This window comes from Watersipora subatra, chromosome 8, assembly GCF_963576615.1.
Source record: "Watersipora subatra chromosome 8, tzWatSuba1.1, whole genome shotgun sequence".
NCBI lineage: Eukaryota > Metazoa > Bryozoa > Gymnolaemata > Cheilostomatida > Watersiporidae > Watersipora > Watersipora subatra.
Window position 1 is genome coordinate 42871126 of NC_088715.1, and position 20105 is coordinate 42891230.

Sequence of the window (20105 nt, forward strand, 5' to 3'; positions counted from 1 at the left end):
GAGATGAATGCCTGGCGTTGCACGAGTAATAAAAAAGTTTTTGTACAGAAAATTTACTTGTAATCAACATATTCAACATCAAAATTTACCATTTCAACTTTCAAATCAAGGTATTTGTTTATTTCTGTGTACAGTGCTATTCATGTTTACTGTGTTTATTTCTGTGTAATTCATACCATACCGGCTGCAGTGTCTACTACCGATCTATACTGATTGCAATAGTTTTGTTGGTTATATGAGTTTAAGCATTTTTCTTCCGGTAAGGTTTTACAGAGTTTTTTCTGGTATGGCGTTACACATAATTCTACATACAACTGCAGTGTTTAACTTGCAGCCATGAAAGATTGGCATGTATTTCGAGTATGTGCCAAATTTATTTCATGCTGTAGCAAGTTGGACAGTGTGGTGTATTGGATAAATAGAAGTCTGCAGTACTATAATGTTATATAATCATTGCAAGAATATTTCTTCCAGCCAATTCTCTTAGGTGTGGCAACTTCTGAAAGTACCTAGAGTTGTTACAGTCTATTTGGTTTGTCACACACTTGAGGAGAGTCAATCTGATTGGTCGTACTTTTGTTGAGAGTCAATCTGATTGATCATGCTTTTATTGAGAGTCAATCTGATTGGTCATACTTTTATTGCGAGTCAATCTGATTGGTCACACTTTTATTGCGAGTAAATGTGATTGGTCACACCTTTAAAGATAGTACATTTGGTTGATTGTTTCTAATGAACGTGAATTTGGTTTGTCAAATCTGATTTAAGTTTATTCTAATGATGTTAGACAATCTCAATGATTTGTGGTAACACATATTCTGCACAGTAGACACTTGATACTAACATGTCAGACAGGAGGTAGAAATACATATAAGGGAAGCATATCCCTATCACTAAGTTTTCATAACCTGGTGATTAATACAGATCTCTATGGAGACGTAATTATTTTCCAAAGGGCATCTCTTTGGCAGCATAATTATTACTATCAGTCTCAAGTGCTCTAGTGTTTCTGTCAAGCCATTCTTTTCATATACTTTTATGACGGACTTGAGATCTCCCCTTAATCATTTTTTTCTTTTTAACTTTAACAACCTACCAGCAAATCAATGCATTCATTGGCTCAAGCCAGACAGCGCCAGACAATGATAGCCTTAATTTTACTGCGCTGATAGCCTAAGGATCTGGAATTAGATCTATATGTTGACAAGTGTTAGCCAGTGTTGGAAGGTGCTTATTTTAAATGGATTTAGCCCTGAGATGTTAGTCCTGCAACTATATAATAAAGAGAATGTTGTGTGACAGCAGATGACAGAAAACTTATTTTCTCTTCAGAGATTTGGTAGACGAGTGCCAGACTCTTCTGTCAAATGATGACATTGTTTTTATTACCTCTTTAGTAAGAGATGGCAGTCACTGCTATAACTAGAATGTTGTATATGTTTGACATGACACTTTTTTATCTAAATAATGTTTTTTGAACAAAGAAACAAAATAATATCAACTTCGTTTTCTTCGTAATTGAAGCTGATGGTTTTTGCACTCAGGCTCACCAGAACAATAAAATAATTTATCACTGGCCTTCCTGACAGCCAGTAGACTACTAAGAGGCAAAATGGCTTAAAAACCCTAAAGAAAAACCAGCAAGGATTAAAAGCCCCGTTGCTCAAAGCTGTTAGGCAACTAGCTATAGCTCAAAGCTGTTAGGCAACTAGCTATAGCTCAAAGCTGTTAGGCAACTAGCTATAGCTCAAAGCTGTTAGGCAACTAGCTATAGCTCAAAGCTGTTAGGCAACTAGCTATAGAACATTTTTAATGGAAGGTCAGCAAGCTGATCGGTAACAATGTAACATCCACATTGACTCAAAATTGAAGTGATTAAAATTTCGTTTTTTGGGCTGTTGAAATGTGAAGAAAAGAGCTTTTTTATGCAAGGCCAACTATGTTCTGCTACAAGGTCAGCATATGCTGCCACAAGGTAGACTATGTACTGCCTCAAGATCAGCTATATGCTGCCACAAGGTAGACTATGCGCTGTCACAAGGTCAGTTATGTGCTGCTACAAAGTTGACCTAATGCTGCTGTAGGGTCAGCTATGTGCTGCCACAACGCCGTCCACGTGTTGCTACAGGGTGAGCTATGTTCTGCCACAAGGTAGACTATGTGCTGCCACAAGGTCCGCTATGGGCTGCCATAAGGTTGACTATATTCTGCAAAAGTTTTATTAAATGGTTTTCATGCGCAGACATTAGACAATGTTTACCTCGGGTTCCTAAGGGAATTAAAAATATCGAAAACCAAATTAGAAAGTGTGGGATATTTATACAAGATGAGGTGATCTGAGTGCTTGTAATCAAAGGAAAAAAGAAACTGATATCTGAGAACTGAAGATAAGGAAATGAGACAAGTTAGAGAGGGCTCTTGGTGCAAACGGAAAGGGGAAATGAAGCGTGAATAAAATCTTAGGCAGTTATTATAACTCAAGTTTGTTAGTTTTAGAATCGATATATCTGTTACTAGTGAACTAATTTAAATGTGTTAAAATCGTCTGATCAAAGTCAGCATTGTCTCACCAATACTTCTGGGCCCATTCTAACTAAACTACCTAAAATATAAGTATAATTAAGTAAACATTCATAATATTTATATATTTATATCTAGATAAATTGGAAATTATCATATCAGAACTAAAACCACAGTGCCTAACATAGGATGGAGCAGTGTAAATTAGTAGAGAATTAGATAGTGTACTTATATTCTGTCAGCTAATGTCAGTTTCTTGCTTACGCAGTCATCAGGTTGTAGATTTCAACCTAATAATTCTAAAGGTTGGCATCTACAACCTGATGATTGCGTAAGCAAGAAACTGACAGTAGCTGACGGAAGATAAGTACACTATCTAATTCTCTACTAATTTATATAAAAATATATATATTTTATATTTTCATACTTATTATATTTATACTTTTTAAATAACATTTATTTATTAATATATAATTTACTATAATGTAAACAAATTGAAACTACATGCATGTATTAATATATTTCAGTATATCATGTATTGGTATATTATACCACCTTGTACTATATTATACTACCCTAATTTGTTATATAACAATATAGCACTTTTTTAATATACCATTTTACATTAAATTTTACTATTTATATGTACTATGTTATATTCGATTAAATTGTATCATGATATAACATATAATAATATACTATTACATCATGTCTGGTTGTATTATATTGTAATACATAATATATTATTACATAACATAATATATTGTACAATATTAAATTGTAGTATATGTTATGTTATATATTATATCAACTATTAAATGACAATAGATAATTTCTTAGCATTAAAAAGATTATTATTACCATCTACTGTTTGAGATTATGTTGAGCATAAAATAATGAAATCTCTGTATTTCCATAGCTGACTCGTATGGAACTAATATATGAAAAGCTTCTCTTTGTTACTGATAGATACATGTTAGCAATAACACATGGGTTGGAGTGTATAATGAATGTAGCTAGTCCACCACGATGTAAAGGAGTATTAAGATATGATCTATTACTGTAATTGGTGACAAGCGCGTTGTTCTACTCACAATGGACACATTCAAAAGCTGCTCTAGAAAATCAATGCAAAACAGAGCCTACAACCGTCAGTAGAAATTGTAAAGAGAAAGGAAGAAGAGGCGTGAAGAAGGTACAGGATTATAATAAAAACTATCACTTATTGCTTACGGATACTTTGTGAGTCAAATACTGAAGGGATTTGAAGAAAAATCCGTGGTATGTTTGTACTTTTAGATCAGCTTCAATGATTAGGTTTTATGAGACTTGTGAATGAACTTGGTGAGTTTCATGAGACTTGCTAATTCATAATTATACTTGAGGAAAACAGGTGTAATTGTTCTCTGATTAACAAAGTCTTGTGGTTTACTGTAAGCAAAAGGGAGTATGATAAGCCGACCTGTTGCAACAATCATCGACGTACAAAGGCAGCGACATACAAAGTCAGCAACATACAAAGTCAGCGATATATAAAGTCAGCGACGTACAAAGTCAGCGATATACAAAGTCAGCGACGTACAAAGTCAGCGACGTACAAAGCCAGCGACGTACAAAGTCAGGGACGTACAAAGTCAGCGATATATAAAGTCAGCGACGTACAAAGTCAGCGATATACAAATTCAGCGACGTACAAATTCAGCGATATATAAAGTCAGCGATATACAAAGTCAGCGATATACAAAGTCAGCGATGTACAAAGTCAGCGATGTACAAAGTCAGCAATTTATAAAGTCAGCGACGTACAAATTCAGCGACGTACAAATTCAGCGATATATAAAGTCAGCGATATACAAAGTCAGCGATATACAAAGTCAGCGATATACAAAGTCAGCGATGTACAAATTCAGCGACGTACAAAGTCAACCTTATACAAAGCCAGTCAAGTCTTCATTTTGGCAATTTCTTCCCGAGTCACCATACGCACTTAGTGTTTGTTCTGATCCTAACTGTATTTTAATGGTGATAAAAGGAAATCAGCTAGTGTAGACACATAATCATAGGGGAAATCAATAGTATCAAAAAAAAATTATTATGATATAAAATGTTCTAGATACAGTATAAACCAAGAAACTATTTTTGGGTGTATTCAGTGGTTTTTGTTTGTGGGTCGGAGCTATGATGTGGGTGGTCCGGTATACAGGGTAGTCTATTAGAGTATTTCAGACAGGAGGTACTCCGAAATGCTGAATGTTCATCAAGCCCAACTGTCTCCTATCATTAGTCATAATTCTCCATACAAGACATTTTCACACAAAGACAAAGTTTTTGTAGTCTGACTAGCTTTTCTATATTTCCGATAAATATTTTTGATAATTATGGAAGCCAGCAAGGAGCTGCGTATGACAAGATAGATAAAAAGTTTAAGGAGGTGTTGCGGAAAATAAGACACGATTTATATCAAGTCATATTTGAATTAAAAACAAGGTTTGTAGTGTAGAATGGATACATGAGTTTGTTTGGCCTAATTTGTCAACTAGGCAATCAATCAAATGGTATTCTGTGTTGAATAAAGGCATGCAATCACATGCTACAATGTGTCAAATTGAGGTCTCGTCATTTGGCTCAATGTGTTGTATAAAGGCTTACAATCACCTGTTGGTACCTGTCAAACATTATGATCTCATACAATGCTGGAGGCTTCTACTAACCTGATCTTGCTGTACCTAAAGATATGACAGTGATGAATATTAACTCTCAGTGCTGCCTACAAAAGCTGACTTTTCTTGACAACGTTGACTAGCTGAGTTGTGGTTCTGGTTCAAACATCCCTGTGACCATATTTATGGCGTTGTTTTTATCTGCGTTGGTTTTAAGTAAACTCATATTATTGCGGAGAAATAATATAAGTCTACTTGAAGTATGATATTATAAATCACATTTCAGAATATTATAAAGATATAACTTCTTATAATACCAGACATAATAAGCTGCCATCACAAGAGGGTTTGTAGTCATGCTAATAAATACCATGCCATCTCAATATACAATAAATGCCACCTGTGTAGGTGTTGGTGAGAATGACATTTTGTATAAAACTGTGGAAAAGCTCTTTACTAAAAACACTGTTAGGTTCCAGCTAGAAATGATGACCTTTTAACCCTATGGTAAAGTTTTGCTGAGTACTGCATTATTTTTTATAATCGTTGTTAAAAATATGCCATAAAATCTTTTATCTGTAAACTTATTAAATGTGAAAAACTATGTGATTCATCATTCCTAGAATAAGAATGATTCTATTTACATCTGACCTTTCGCATCCTTTAAGTTCCCTGAGCCTTCATTGATCAGCTGAAGTTGAAGTAATAGATATAATTGGCATCACGTATTTGCTGCCTTCAGTAATAACATACTTCAGGTTAGTGACTCATTTAAACTTGAGTTGAGACTATCTGACTACGATTCAGAGTTGATGTTGTATATTCTGAACTAATTTCAATTGTAGTAACGGCAGAATCCAAACTTTCTCATTTTATGTTATATATATCTATTATATATATAATATGTATATATTATATATTAAAATATATATTATATATAATTATATATTATTTATATACTATATTATAATATAAAATTATATATTATATATACTATAATATATAATTATATATTATATATACTATAATATATAATTATATATTATATATACTATAATGTATAATTATATATTATATATACTATAATATATAGTTACATATTATATATACTATAATATATAATTATATATACTATAATATATAGTTATATATATATAGCTATAATATATATAGCTATAATATATAGTTATATATTATATATACTATAATATATAATTATATATTATATATACTAAAATACATAATTATATATTATATATACTAAAATACATAATTATATATTATATATACTATAATATATAGTTATATATTCTATATATACTATAATATATAATTATATATAATAACTATATATATAATACTGTTATATATATATATATATACATATATATATATATATATGTACACCCTAGAGTACCATGTACTTTAGGGTGTACATATATATTGCCGTAAGAGATCGTCAGGTGTGCCAATAAGGCACAGAGAATATGTATGTGCACAAGTATTCTTAAATTGTGGAACGTAAACAGTTAGCACTGATAATAGAATGCAGGGCTGCCAAACCGTATTTTGCGCGTTCAAATACCGTACAATGCGATCTATTTTCCAACCTGCAATCAAGGCTCCGAACAGACTGACGGGCAGACAAACAGACAGACATGGCAGTGTTAAGATATTTAAATTTTGGATTTATAGTCATCTCTTTTTACTGAATACTGTCAGCAAAAATTTATTTAAATTTGACTTTTTAGTAAACAATTTAACAATGAGGAGAAAAATTATGCTATAACTTTACGGTTGATGTTAACATCATCCAAAAAATGGTCACTCATTGGCTAATGTGCAAGCGATCTCTCAAGGATACAGTATGCTATCTGCTTATCTCACTGATAGCAGAATTTGTGTCTGTTTGTAAGAGCATTATTATGTATACAATAGTTTTGTGATCTTGGCTGGACATGTCTGAGTCCAGTGGCAAATGTACCTCGACGACTGGAAAAATGCCCAGTTGTGGAAATTAATTTGAGATTTCCTGTGGCCTACCAGTGGCAGTTCACTACCAGTGGCCTTTTTTGGGTATTGAACCCCAGCCAGTTGCTTGGAGCTCAGGCACCCTCGACCACTAGGCCAAAGCTGTGATCTTATAAGCAGTGTGATGGCTGCTTTTATTACCAAGTCATCTGCCAAATTCCTAGTTCAGTCAGTTGTGAAAAACATCTCCAAGTTTGCCGCATTGTAACTTTTCTTAAACAATATCTTTTGCTGGCTGATTTCTTTCCTCTAATCGCCTATTAAGCTACTCGGCAGCAGTACTCAAACTATACATCATTGGAATCTTTTAGAAATATTTGCAGCAGCAGGTGGCTGTAAAACCATCATCATATTCATAACCAGAGCTCTTGAACAGATTCAGTTAACTTAGGGTGCTATGTGGAACACCCTCTACTGCCGTTAAGCAGTTCTCAGTCTGTATGCTTGCGTGTTAAAATGAGAAAGAGGTTGAAGTGCTGCAGAAGGACACTTAGCAGAGCCATGTAACACTTTCTATCCCTCAAGCTGTTTATCAATCAATTAATAACTAATTGCTTGGTAAATTCACAGCTAATCAGCGTATGAACCTGATGAATGGCTCTCTCCAAACCTCTACTAGCTGGGCTGCCTTTTCATTCACTTCATAAAATTTCTAATACAACCATGAACATTGTTGAGATGTTCACCCACATCCGTTTTCCACTGTTGGACAAAGGCTTTTGCATTGTTCTTCCAATATAAGCTGTCTATCGCCTCTCTTTTCCAGATCGTTCTATTCCAGAGTGGGTTTACTTCATCTCTTCACATTTTGTTTGACCTTTGACCTTTCTCTTTTTCTTTTTCCGTATCTTGGTGTCCAATCTGTGACCATAATCATCCATATGTCGTTCGTCATTTTGCTAACATCTCTAACCCATTTCTTTTCTTTTAAAATGGAAGTATGTCCTTCTCCTTAGTTTGATCACGCGCATCCGTTTGTTTTTCTATCATTGGATGTTACGCCTCAGGTAGCTCGGAATGACTATAAACATACTAGTTTCAGGGATGCTGCCGAAATTTTATGCCAAGTACAACAGAACCTACAATGGCTTGCACAACCTCCATCAAATTCCCACATTTTTACAGATTAAACTATGTAAAATTCAGGGAAAGTTTTGCTAAAGCTATTCTCTGTGGACCCAATTTCCTGTTTCCTAGAAAATAACTATCAACTTTGGAATCTGTTACCCTTCTGCAAACAACACGAATTCAGCTAAGATATCACGCATTAAAGCTGTTTATTTGACAGGTGTCTATTTCAAACATTTCAGTGTGTATATACTACACATCTAAGGGTGGAATACAATGTGCACTTATTATCTGTGGTATAAAAACATTCCAAGGTACAAAAACACCAGTGCAAGCATAGGATATGAATAACATATTGCAGCCATGTTGGTTTTAAACAGCTGAAACAAGAGTCTCTCTTTGTAGACACCGATGAAACACAATTGACAACTAGATCATCCGTAATAACAAATAGGTCAGGGCACGAATAATGTACTATTTTGTACAGCTATAGGTCAAAGTGCTAGTTCTGTTTGCTACGGCATACAAAAATGCAACAACAGCTGGTGAGTCTCTCCTCACCTAACTCCTCATCTTGAACTAGGTGTATTAGTGTTGTTAGTAGCTAACTAATATAAACACTTGGTGACCTAATTAGTCAAATTAGGTCAGCCTAATGCTCAGTTTTCAATACTTCAATTACGTTTGCTAATTAGTTTAGGGAAGGAAATTTCTACTTTGGCATATCATTAGCTGTTGGGTAGACAGAAGCAGGAATAGACGGGAAGGACAAGGAAAAGTACCTCGTGTCTTTTTTGAAGATGAAAACTTCCCGAAGGCTCAAATAGAACAATTTTTAACAGTAGTAAATTGCCTGAGAATAAAAAATCTGACTATAGTGAAAGCTTTGTTTCTAGTAGAAAAAATTTTGTTTTCAAATCTAGTTTGTATTGACTTTTATTGACATTCCAAGTGGTAGCCTTGACATTTTTATGAGAGCGTCTGCCATAAAGAGTAACTTATTACAGTATTTATTTGGTTATGTACTCACGAATCATCCACATCATCATCATCGTCGTCATTATCATCATCACCATCACCATCGTCATCGTCGTCATTATCATCGTCGGTTATGAGAAGGTACAAGGCGAAACGAGCTACACTAAGTTCCTTTTGCCTACTTCAGTTGTTAGGAAAAGATAAACGGATATAATATAATTTTTACTATTTTACTGCACATAGGTGTCAGGGAACTTGCTAAATAGATTTTTATAACAATGTCTAAATGAGAAGCTTGTTTTATGGATAAATTTTAAGATCTTAGATTGAAGGGAAAGTGCGATTATAAAGTTTATAGTTGAACTCATGTACATCATTACCATAAAACTGGACACTAGAATTTTCAACTATGGATTTGATTGAACTGGCATAAGGTAACAGAAAACCTTCCCTAATAATAATATCCACATACAACTGTTGATAGAATTAATATTTGTTTGAGCAATCCCTCGAAGACCTTGCATCATGTCTGCCTAGCTAACTGAAAGCAGAGGCTGTGCATGTTTTTTTAAGAGTATTGTTGCACAGACGATGGTTTTATGATCTTGGCTGGACATGTCTGAGTTCAGGGGTGAGAAAACCTTGACGACTGGAGGCATACCCAGTTGCTCAGAGCAATTTAAGGTTTGAAGTCAATCCTGTCACCTCCAGATGACCTTTTTGAGAGTTGAACTCAAACCGGTTGATTACAGGTCAGGCTCTCTAGTCCATCAGACTGCCCTCTTTGAATTAAGGTACGCAACTGAACGCCTAAGAAGGAGAGCCGGTCAATGCCTCCATCTGTTCACAACTGTAACTTATCCACAGATCTAAATTAGAGAGATGAAGAGAAAGTGATTGTGGCAAGCATGCTTGTCTAGAATAGAAACTAATTAAGTGGAGTTCAGGAGTGTAGCTAGCCAAAGTGCAATTGACTAGAGGTAGACCGTCTCAGTAAGTCCAGCTCTTTGATGATTTGTCATGCTCAATAGTGTACTTGCAGGGTTGGCAGAATGCCAACATTAATTCACTCAATTTACCTTCGCAGACATTTAGTTGTCCTAACACGAGTGAGCAGTGGCCTCTGATTTGGTGGTGCTAGCGTTGTAGTGCATTCGTGCGCCTAGATCCAGTGACAATCTATTTAAAATCATACCAAGGCGTGTTTATTAGCTTACGCTGTCTGTCGAGTAATTGGTATTAGGTGTTAACCAGTCTGTACCGGCAGCACTCTGGGTCTGTGGAAAGGTTAGCTTTAGCTCACCCGTGCAGGTCTCCTCATATAGGCCTATATGAGAGGGAGTATAGGCTAGTAAGAGGCTTTATGTTAGGAATCTGCTGACTGCTGCCTATCAATACAAATAGGTCAACTGACAGCACGAAGTTTGGGGGCCTTAAAGATAAACTTACACAAAATTTTAATAGATTATATCAGAAAGCGTCGGTATTTTTTATCCTTTGCAATTTGAAGGTATCTGACTGTGAGATGTTTCAAGATTAAAATCGACAAAATTTAGTCATGGTTAAAACTATAAAAGATTAAAGATGTGCCAAGATGGCATGACTAATTGTACGACTGCCTGCCTCTCTAGTTATTGCATGGCTGCCTGCCTCTCTAGTTATTGATATCGGCTACTCCGTTCAAGTTGCAGCGCTACTCGTCTCTATTCTGTCTGTCTGTTTGCCAAAGCGCGACTATAGATGTCATAGTCGCACTCTTTTCTGAATCTGAGCGTACCAAGGATTTCATTCAAACTATTATATCTCTGGACTGAGTAGGTCTACAAAGACGAAAATTAAATTAAACTGCTGCTTGATGTGTCAGCTTTGCATGGATGCTATTTTCATTTGCATCGTTTTAATAGTGTAAGTTCGCCATAAACAGTAGCAGATGGATAGCGTTACAAATTGGGGTTTAAATGGTATTTTTCTGTGATTTCGATGATACCAGGTTTGATCAATATTTTTCAAGTTGTGAAAATTGATGGAAAAATTTGCGATCTTTGCAAAATATTTACTGAGAAAATCTGTGACGCTGTGCAATTATATTAAAATCATTCATTTTTTGAACTACAGTACTATATTATTTGACAACTGTCCCTTCAAAATCTATATTCATGAAAGCAGAGCATGCAGTAACAGGTTTTAAACAGACGATTTTGGAGAACAGCTAAATTTTACTAGCAACTTTTCATATTTCCAATTTGTGTGATGGAAGAATTACTTGCTAGCCCACATCACAAGACTTACACACAAACTGATTGATATTCTATGACTACTGCTATAAAGTTAAAGCGAGGGGGCATAAATATGACGTAGAAATTTTCTGCATTAGTAGAATGTGCTTTGACATTGCGTTATAACTATCTGCCATGTTGGGTAACCAAAATGTGTATCATGATGGCTAGATGGAAAAAATGTGCTAGAATAGCAGCCAACAGAAGTTGTTGTCGTGTCTTGACGGATTGGCTAATCGTAATCATCGGTATCATAAATCAAATGTCTGTTTAGCCTAAAGATAACTTTATATCACCGCTTAAAAAATGCCTCGACCCAAAAACCCGAAACTGGTTTTTTGGTATTCCAACATCAAAATGATAGCTGAAAGACAAAATATCATGATTATATTGGTATAAATAGATATCACATTGAAATGCTGTCAGTTAATCTTTAAATGGGTGGTTTCGATGTTTAACTGAATAGTCATGTTCTGACACCATGTATGAAACAAGTCAAAAACTAGCAATGCAAGCTTCCTATGTATGTATTTGGTGTAGGAAATGCTGCCCGCTGCTATAGAAGTCTCTTCTCAAATAAGATTGCCAACAGGCACCCTAATATGTTGAAGCATTTATAAAACTGAAAATCACTTCTTCAATTGTCAGTTTTAGTAAATAAACCTTCTAATGAGAACCTTCCCTTGTCAGCTGACAGCTGCATGGCTGCCTCAACAAGCTAGACATACAAACACAGAAATCCTCTGTGTCAGCAATAACCATTAGCCAGGTCAATTGTCACAAAGATTTCAATCTAAATCAATAATTGTCTGTTCCAAGAGCGAAAAGATTGAATTGCCGTTAAGGGAATAGAAAAGAATAGAATGCAATTACAAGTGACCTGGTCAGCACAAGGCCTATAGAAGTGTGAGTAATTGGGATCAGTCAGCTGTGGATTATGATGAAAATGGTATAATTCGCTTGTTTCTCTTTTCTCTTTGCTTACTACTAGTCTGGGAGACATGTCCATTCTCCAGGTCAGTGGCCTGCGAAAGGTATTGTTATTGTTTTGACTGCGTGCTAAAGTCGATCTTTCGGGAGTGGTTCGAGTCGATGCATTAGCCGAGTGCTTCGGCCATCGCTGTATACAGACTTTAGATATTTATGGCTACTTTGATACAGTGATAGTAAGTATATTTGAAGTTACGATAGAAGGACTATGTTCATCAACAACTGCTACTCTGGTTCACCGCTATGAATTGCCAGGTATAATAAAAAATCGCGTAATTACCCACAAAGTGGCAAGGTAGTCGATCGGTGCCGGTGATAGTGTTGGTTTAACAAGCCAAAAGTTGGGTGTTCAAATCCTGTTGAAAGGAATATTTTTTCTAACCTTTAAATGTGACGTTGAACAGACCGACAAACAGACAGACATAGCTTTCATTATAGTAAATAGTTTCATATTCATCGGTGCAGATTCTTACAAATGCTTTCTTATTGTGCCTAGCAACTTTTTAAAAAGCCTAAATGTGCTTGACACTACCAAAGTATACCAAACATGTGGGTTACGTCATATTTCCTAGATGCTGAACTGTATTACTGCAGATTGAAAAAGACATTCAATAGAGTCATAATAGCATGTTGTGTTCCCACAATGAAAAAAGTTAAATCAATTCTCGGAGTTGTTTCCTCTTAAAACTCATCACAAACTATACTTTTTGTGCAGTTGACTGAATCATTTTGTAAAACAAAGTTTTAAGGTAAAAAATTGACTATAGTATTATGTACTCAAAATAAAATTTTGCTCAGACTTGAAATGCAGTTTATTTTAATTTTTATACTTTTTTAAAACCTTTTGCATTCAAAGTATGTCTGAAAACTAGTTAACTGAATTTTGCTAAATATTTTTTTCCTAAATAAAATGAATACCGAAACAGTTGCCTAGCCTGGCATCGCTATCAATAACACAAACACAAGACCTAACAGTGGATTAGCAGATAGTAAGGATGTGATAAATCACCTCAGCTAATGTCAAATTACTTACACTGATATGCTTGAGAGTGGCTATATTAAAAAGTTGTAATATTTAAATATATATTTTTTATACAGTTGCTAAACACTTCCCTCACTTCCACTGTTTTAACTTGGTTGTGTATCAAAGTTTTCATGGTTCAGTTCATCAATACAACTTCAGCTTATATTGTATAGACTAAAGTCAATATTAGTGAATATTCAAGGTAAGTACTTTGGTTACTAGACTATGAATTACCATGGTGTGTGAACAATCCTTCAAAGATAAAGTATGCTGTCTGTTCAGCGGAGGCTGTACGTTGTTACACATACAGTAGCTCTGTGATATTGTCTGGACATGTCTGAGTCCAACGGTAAGGAGAACATTGAAAACTGGAGACATGGCCAGTTGCAAAGAACCATTAAGGTTTGATGTCATTCCTGCCATTATAAGTTGCCTTTTTGGGAATTGAACCACAACTTGTTATATTCAGGTCTGGGGCTTTAGGCCATGGTTGCTCTAGGGGCCTAGAACTTTTGACCTGCACACAACGGGTTGAAGTTTATTTTCTAGAAAAGATCTTTTGTGGTAATAAAAGTGGTATTCAACGCTAAATTAGCTTCTCCATCACAGTCTGCTGTAAAAAGGAATGCTAAGAGAAAAGCTGTGTGTAGCCTCAGTTTTTTTCTAGCACTAGTACCCCAACCGTCCCGTGTGTTGCGAGATATTATCAGCTGTCGCAAGATCACTACAATTCTTCCGAGATGCATGCTGATTGGTGCGGATGGTAACAAATCTGTGGGTTGAAATCCCATTGAAAGCAATTATTTTGTCTAACCTCTAAGCTTACCTTCGAACAGACAGACGAACAGACAGACACGGCTCTTATTATAGCAAGGATTATAATAGAGGTTTGAATAAATAGACAAATAGCAATTTGATAGGTAGGATTTAAAATCATTACAGAGAGACAATAAATATGGTACCTACTATAGAAGGGGTGTCATAGGCTAAAAATGTACAAATTGTCTTTGTGTAAAATTTTAAAAGATTTTATTAAAAAGCACGGTATAAATTTTTTTTATTATTTAAAGTTTTGTTTGTTATTTTAAGTGACTACCAAGTATATATTTTATACCGTGTATATACAAGTATTATATACAAGTATATAGTTTCTTTAATATTAAAACTGGCAAAACTTGATCGTGGTTAAAAACTCTCCGAGTAAAATAACGTTTCCCAACTTTCCAACAGTGACGTTAATAGTCGTACATATTGTTTACAAGTTATAAGTATACGGTTTCATCAGTCTCGGGTACTCATATGTTTATACAGCATTTAGAGAAAAGCAATAGGACAATTTTTAATCAACAATCTTCAAACTATTTGAAACATTTATAGCAATGTATCAGAAACTGTATTTGTTGTTTTATTCCAACAATCACAAGCGAATACGAAATATAATATATGTCAACACTGCAACTTAAGCGCAATAGCTGATGTCATAACGAGAAGGACAAACAGGAAGTGCGAGTATTGACATCATTTTTGGAGAAGCCTTTTTTCTGAGTGTTTCAACTGCGATCAAGTTTTGTCAATTTTAATCTTGAAACATCCTGGCAGTCAGATCACCTCAAACAGCAAACACAATACGTATTAACTGATACACAGATATGCATAGTTTCTGGTAAAATCTTTTAAATTTTTATGTGATAAAACCTTTTAATATATATCCAAATTATATCTCTTCTATTGAGCACTTGTGCACAAATGCAACATTATAAATCCAAGTGAAAACCGTATACAATTATACTAGTACATAATGTAGCTCAGCCTATGACCTGGTATACCAGGCTGTAGGTATGACTCACCACTCACCACAAACTAAGAGGTCGTTTGATCAACATTTACACATTTGACATAAACCCTGGGAATTCCATAGGAAAGTGCTAAATATTAAGCAACATATGTTTCTTTGTGTACAATCAACTAACAGATTGCAGACAAATATTTGCTCGTCTTACGTGCCGAAAGAGCAGTTTGTACTCATTGAGCTTAGACTTGCAACCTTTGAAAATATTTGCTGAGCTCGGTTAAACTGTGGCTTTAAATTCCTTGCCTTGATCAGCTCAAGTGGTATTAGAGGACAAGTTACCTTAAAGTTCTGTTTGCTTACCACTTGGGACCACTTATGGATAGATCTCTGAAATATAAAACCAAACTCTAGTGCCCTCGTGTCTATTGACTGACAATACAGACACCAAACATATGTGATGTAACTGTAAATACAGCTAGACCATCTCAGACCGTCCGCCTCTCTAATTAATGTTGCCATTAAAATGAAGCCGATCAGAGGAATGACAATCGTTTATAAATTGAACTGCTGCCATTTTCAGTGAATAATATTAACATTGAAGGTTTAGTCCGATGGATTACAATTAAAGTTTTCATTGTGATCATTTAAATAGATTTGAAAGAGTGAATTTTATTTGGCAAATACTTTTAGTATTTGAAATTTTGATGTTTCTTTTATGATGCGAGTGAATGCAAATAACTTTATAACATACAATCTGAAAAGGCAACATATAATGCATGTGTAGTGCATATTGCCAAGTATATAGCGCATAATACATAGTATAAAGTGTATATATATATTGTTTAGTGCATAGTGGATCATGCATTTTGCATAGTTATAGTTCTTAATGCATAATGCATAGCCCTTGGTTATAGTGCTTAGTGCATAATGCTCGATTATAGTGCATAGTTGTAGTGCATAGAGTATGGTTATGATGTATAATGTGTAGTGTATAGTGTATAATATGTAGTGTACAGCGTTTAGTGCATAATGCGTAAAGCCTGGTTCCCATATCGATTGCGAGACTCTGGCGATAACTTGTGCAGAAAAACACTTGCGACGCTGCGCTCGGCGGCATTTGTTCGCATATAAGTTGCATCGTTAAACATAATCGTGTAATCAAATAAAATGTTCGCTCAGCGTGTTGTTTTTATAATGGTGACCTTCACCTGTACAGTGCATTTCGGGAAGGTTTTGCCTGCGGCCTTTTGCGAAGTTTGAACAGCGCTAAACTATTGTGTTGCCGCCGGCAACTACCTGGGGTTCTCAGCTGTACCTGGCACGTAGGTTCCCATTTCACAGCTAATAGCCTGCGGTGCTGTCACCGGTGCTTTGCGACTTATATGGGAACCAGGCTTAATACATGTACATGGTTATAAGGTTTAATGCATAGTGCATAATACATAGTTATAATGCATAGTATATAGTGCATAGTATATAGTTCAATGTGTAAAGTATACAGTGCATAATGTACAGCAGATTTTACAGTGTATCAGCACTTATTTGGGATACAATAATGCTTATACCACAGAGAAAGAATTTTTAAATGACATGATATAACAATTTAAAACTAAAAACAAAACAGCTCATGATTTTGTTCTGTAACGCTGCACCTCCTAGCTTTTTCTCATAGCTGCGGGCATTGGTGCGAACTTGTAGATTCCGACGCTGTTCCATGTTTCTTATTGTCTGACGCTGCTCCATGTTTCTTATTGTCCGTCACAGAATTTCAACAGGCATTCAGGCTCGCGCCAACTCGTAGCTGGCTTTATGATGAAGAGGGCAGAGTAAATATTGTTTTGTTTACATAAAAGCTATTAATTCTTCTAATTACAACTGGCTTGAAAGCGATCTAAACATTCGCTGATGAGCGTTGAGTTAGGAATATGAGACGGAGGCGACGGGTCTAATGCCGCTATATCTTTTCTATGTCAAACTTTGACGCTAATGGAGTGAGTGCGCTTGAAACAAAAGGTTTGAAATTAGTCATACCTTTGAGAATTGAATCTTTACAGAATGATGCATTAGAAAGTTTGACTGTTAGTAACTCTTACATATTATTGGTCTTATCTTGAGGACAGACTTTATACTTAAAATTACCAAAATCAAATTTTAAATAAATGTTTTTGTTAATAGCCTATCAGAGAGAAGGAAGGGAAGAAGTAAGGGGGAGGTATATACTCAGTCAGATAAGTTCTAAGGCTACACTCAGGTATGACTGACAAGAGTGTACTTCTCTATATTGGTTCTCATGTTTTAAACTCCTTTTCATAATAACAACAATAATATCAATAATATAATGCTAATATCTTGTGCACCATAAACATATAATATAATTAACATTGTTTGACAATTCTGAAAGTTCAGAGATTTGCGGAAAAGGTAGACAACGAGTAGATGAGTCTCCCTGTCATAGTCGAGTCTCTAGTATGTGTTGTTGGTAATCAGTTTTCTTGCTGCTGTCTTGGACTAATACAGTTTAGTGGGATGTTTTATGGAGGAGAGGGAGAAGAAGGCAAAAGGTAGGAGCTAGGAGCAAAGGAGAGAAGGGGGAAGGGCAAAGGAGAAAATGGGGCGGGGGGGGGGGGAGGGTGGCATGAAGGGTAACTAAATGAACATCTCTTGAAGTAACTTTCCAAGGCAGCAGGAGGAAAATGTGAACATTATGTCATAATGAATAGAAATCTAATGATGATCGTACACTGCTTATTTTCTCAGGCACTGCACTGTTATATAATTAATTGGTTTGCACTGTTCTAAAATACGATATTATTAGAAAGCTTAAAAAGCTTATGCCAAGTTGGCAGAGTGTCACTTGCTCTTATAAATAAAAATAAAGAAATTGTATAGTTTTAAAGGTTGAATATAATTATAAAATACACATTTGTTTATGTAACAGAAGCACAGTTTCTGAGTCTTTGTTTGATAAATAGCCAATTCATAAAAGTTTATATTAAAACATAATTTATGTCTATGTTATTTTTTGCTGTGTTCCCATTTACAAACAGTTTAAAATGTGCTGAAAAGCCTTGTACAGCCAATTCTACTTCCTTACACTTTTTTGACATAACTTATCTGCTGCAACTTTCTGTAATCATGCAGCCTTATGTCATATATCTAATAGCTTCAATTATCTCTGTTTTGAATTCCTGTTTGAAAGACTCAATAATCAACCAATGGTAAGTTTTTATTTAGCAACCAGACAACCAATCAGAAACCATGACACAGTTACTGCAATTAACAATATTTTGTTAGCTTCAAATTTCAGCATCACAGTCTCCGCCCACCTCCATATCCTGTGGGATAAGCTATAGCTAGTACAAGCATTCTTATTGTAGCTGAGCTACTTCATCTGTTTGAAGGACGTGCAGTCAAGCTAGAGGCAGCAGCAACTGGTCTAAATAGAACATGAACAGTCAGCAAAGTAGGAGGAGATAATGCTGAAAGGATTTAGTACACTTTTGCTCTTGGTTGTTTTCTGGACTGGCATTTTGAAGGGAGAAACAAACATTTGTACCAGCGGTGAGTTCACTCAGCATTTTTCAAATTCTCTCTGCATTTTTTTAAAGTTTTTATCAATTCTTCAATTATTTTGAAATGTTGAACTCTATGATGATGCTTTTATAAAAGTTCATAGCAAATTATGTTTTCTAGAAAAATTATTAGAGTTTAGGTCAAGTAAAAGATTTGGTTAAAGTTGATTTTGAATTGGTTTCTGATAAGGTTGAACATTGATAAGTTTATTGCACTCTTAGAGATTGCTTTTCGTGGCTTTTAAAAATTTTCTGATATAACGCACTTGGCACAGAAAGACTAAACAGTGAGACAACAGTAAGAAAAATATTTAGAACAAAGACTAACACATCATTTATAGTGCAGAATCAATTGAAACGTTTCAGCACCTACACAAGGTCAGCACCTGCACGATGAGAGACTTACTTTTTCTTTTAAATACCCTTCTCTATCAAAATAAAACATCTTTCTTTGTAAACCGATTAAATCAGATTTTCTTCCTTTCCACGTTGTAATTCAAATAAACGAAAGCTTTCTCTGGTCTCATGTCAATCGTGACTGATAAATACATCCAATATATCATTTTACTCTGAATGAACGTTTGAAATGTTCAAATGCTGCTTCAATCTTTGAAATAGCATATTTTTAGAGAGCATGCACTCTAAAAATTCTTTGACTCGCTATATTAGTTAGGCTGTCTAAAGTGATTTGATTAGAAAATAATTTTTAAGTACCCTACTTGTTCAGAAATTTCTTTTCTGTGTAACAGTTGAGTCTATCAAACAAAAGACAGCAAACTGCAGTTCAACATCAATATGTGGTACAGCACTTGATAGACATTTGGGTCTTTCACTTTGCACAACAAGTTTGAGTGATTTGGGCAGCGTCAGCTTTCTTGCTGCTCAAAAGCCATGATAAGATATTTCTGAAAAGGCTGAAGATTTTTTAAATTTGAAGTTGAGTGCTTGCCAAAGTAGCTTTGAATATTCTTTTCCGTCCAAACTTGTCAGCTGCCCACTTTGGTGGATATTGTCAGCAGCTTCCACAAGACAACGAGGAAAACACATTGAAAGAAGTTGCACTCTATTACAAATGATTCAGCGTTTGTGCTGCTGTGGCCTTTGACCCAACTGAAAATTCTACAAGCATCCAATTAATTAGTTTATCCATAAAATAAATTAGCATGGATAAAATAAACAAGCTCAGCTGTTTTG

The 20105-nt window shown here is 35.1% G+C and overlaps 1 protein-coding gene across 2 annotated transcripts in view; it reads left to right on the plus strand.

Moving 5' to 3' along the window:
* Positions 1–3688: 3688 nt before the first annotated feature.
* LOC137401704 (leucine-rich repeat transmembrane neuronal protein 3-like) overlaps positions 3689–20105 on the plus strand; it is a 29479-nt gene continuing 13062 nt past the window's right edge. The window contains exons 1-2 of one of the 2 annotated variants that reach the window (XM_068088163.1): positions 3689–3715; positions 18741–18900. In XM_068088163.1, coding sequence (XP_067944264.1) covers positions 18816–18900 — 85 coding nt within the window. In that variant the 5' untranslated portion in view covers positions 3689–3715; positions 18741–18815. Of the gene's footprint in view, positions 3802–18740; positions 18901–20105 lie in introns of both variants that reach the window. The other variant, XM_068088162.1, reaches the window with a different exon arrangement.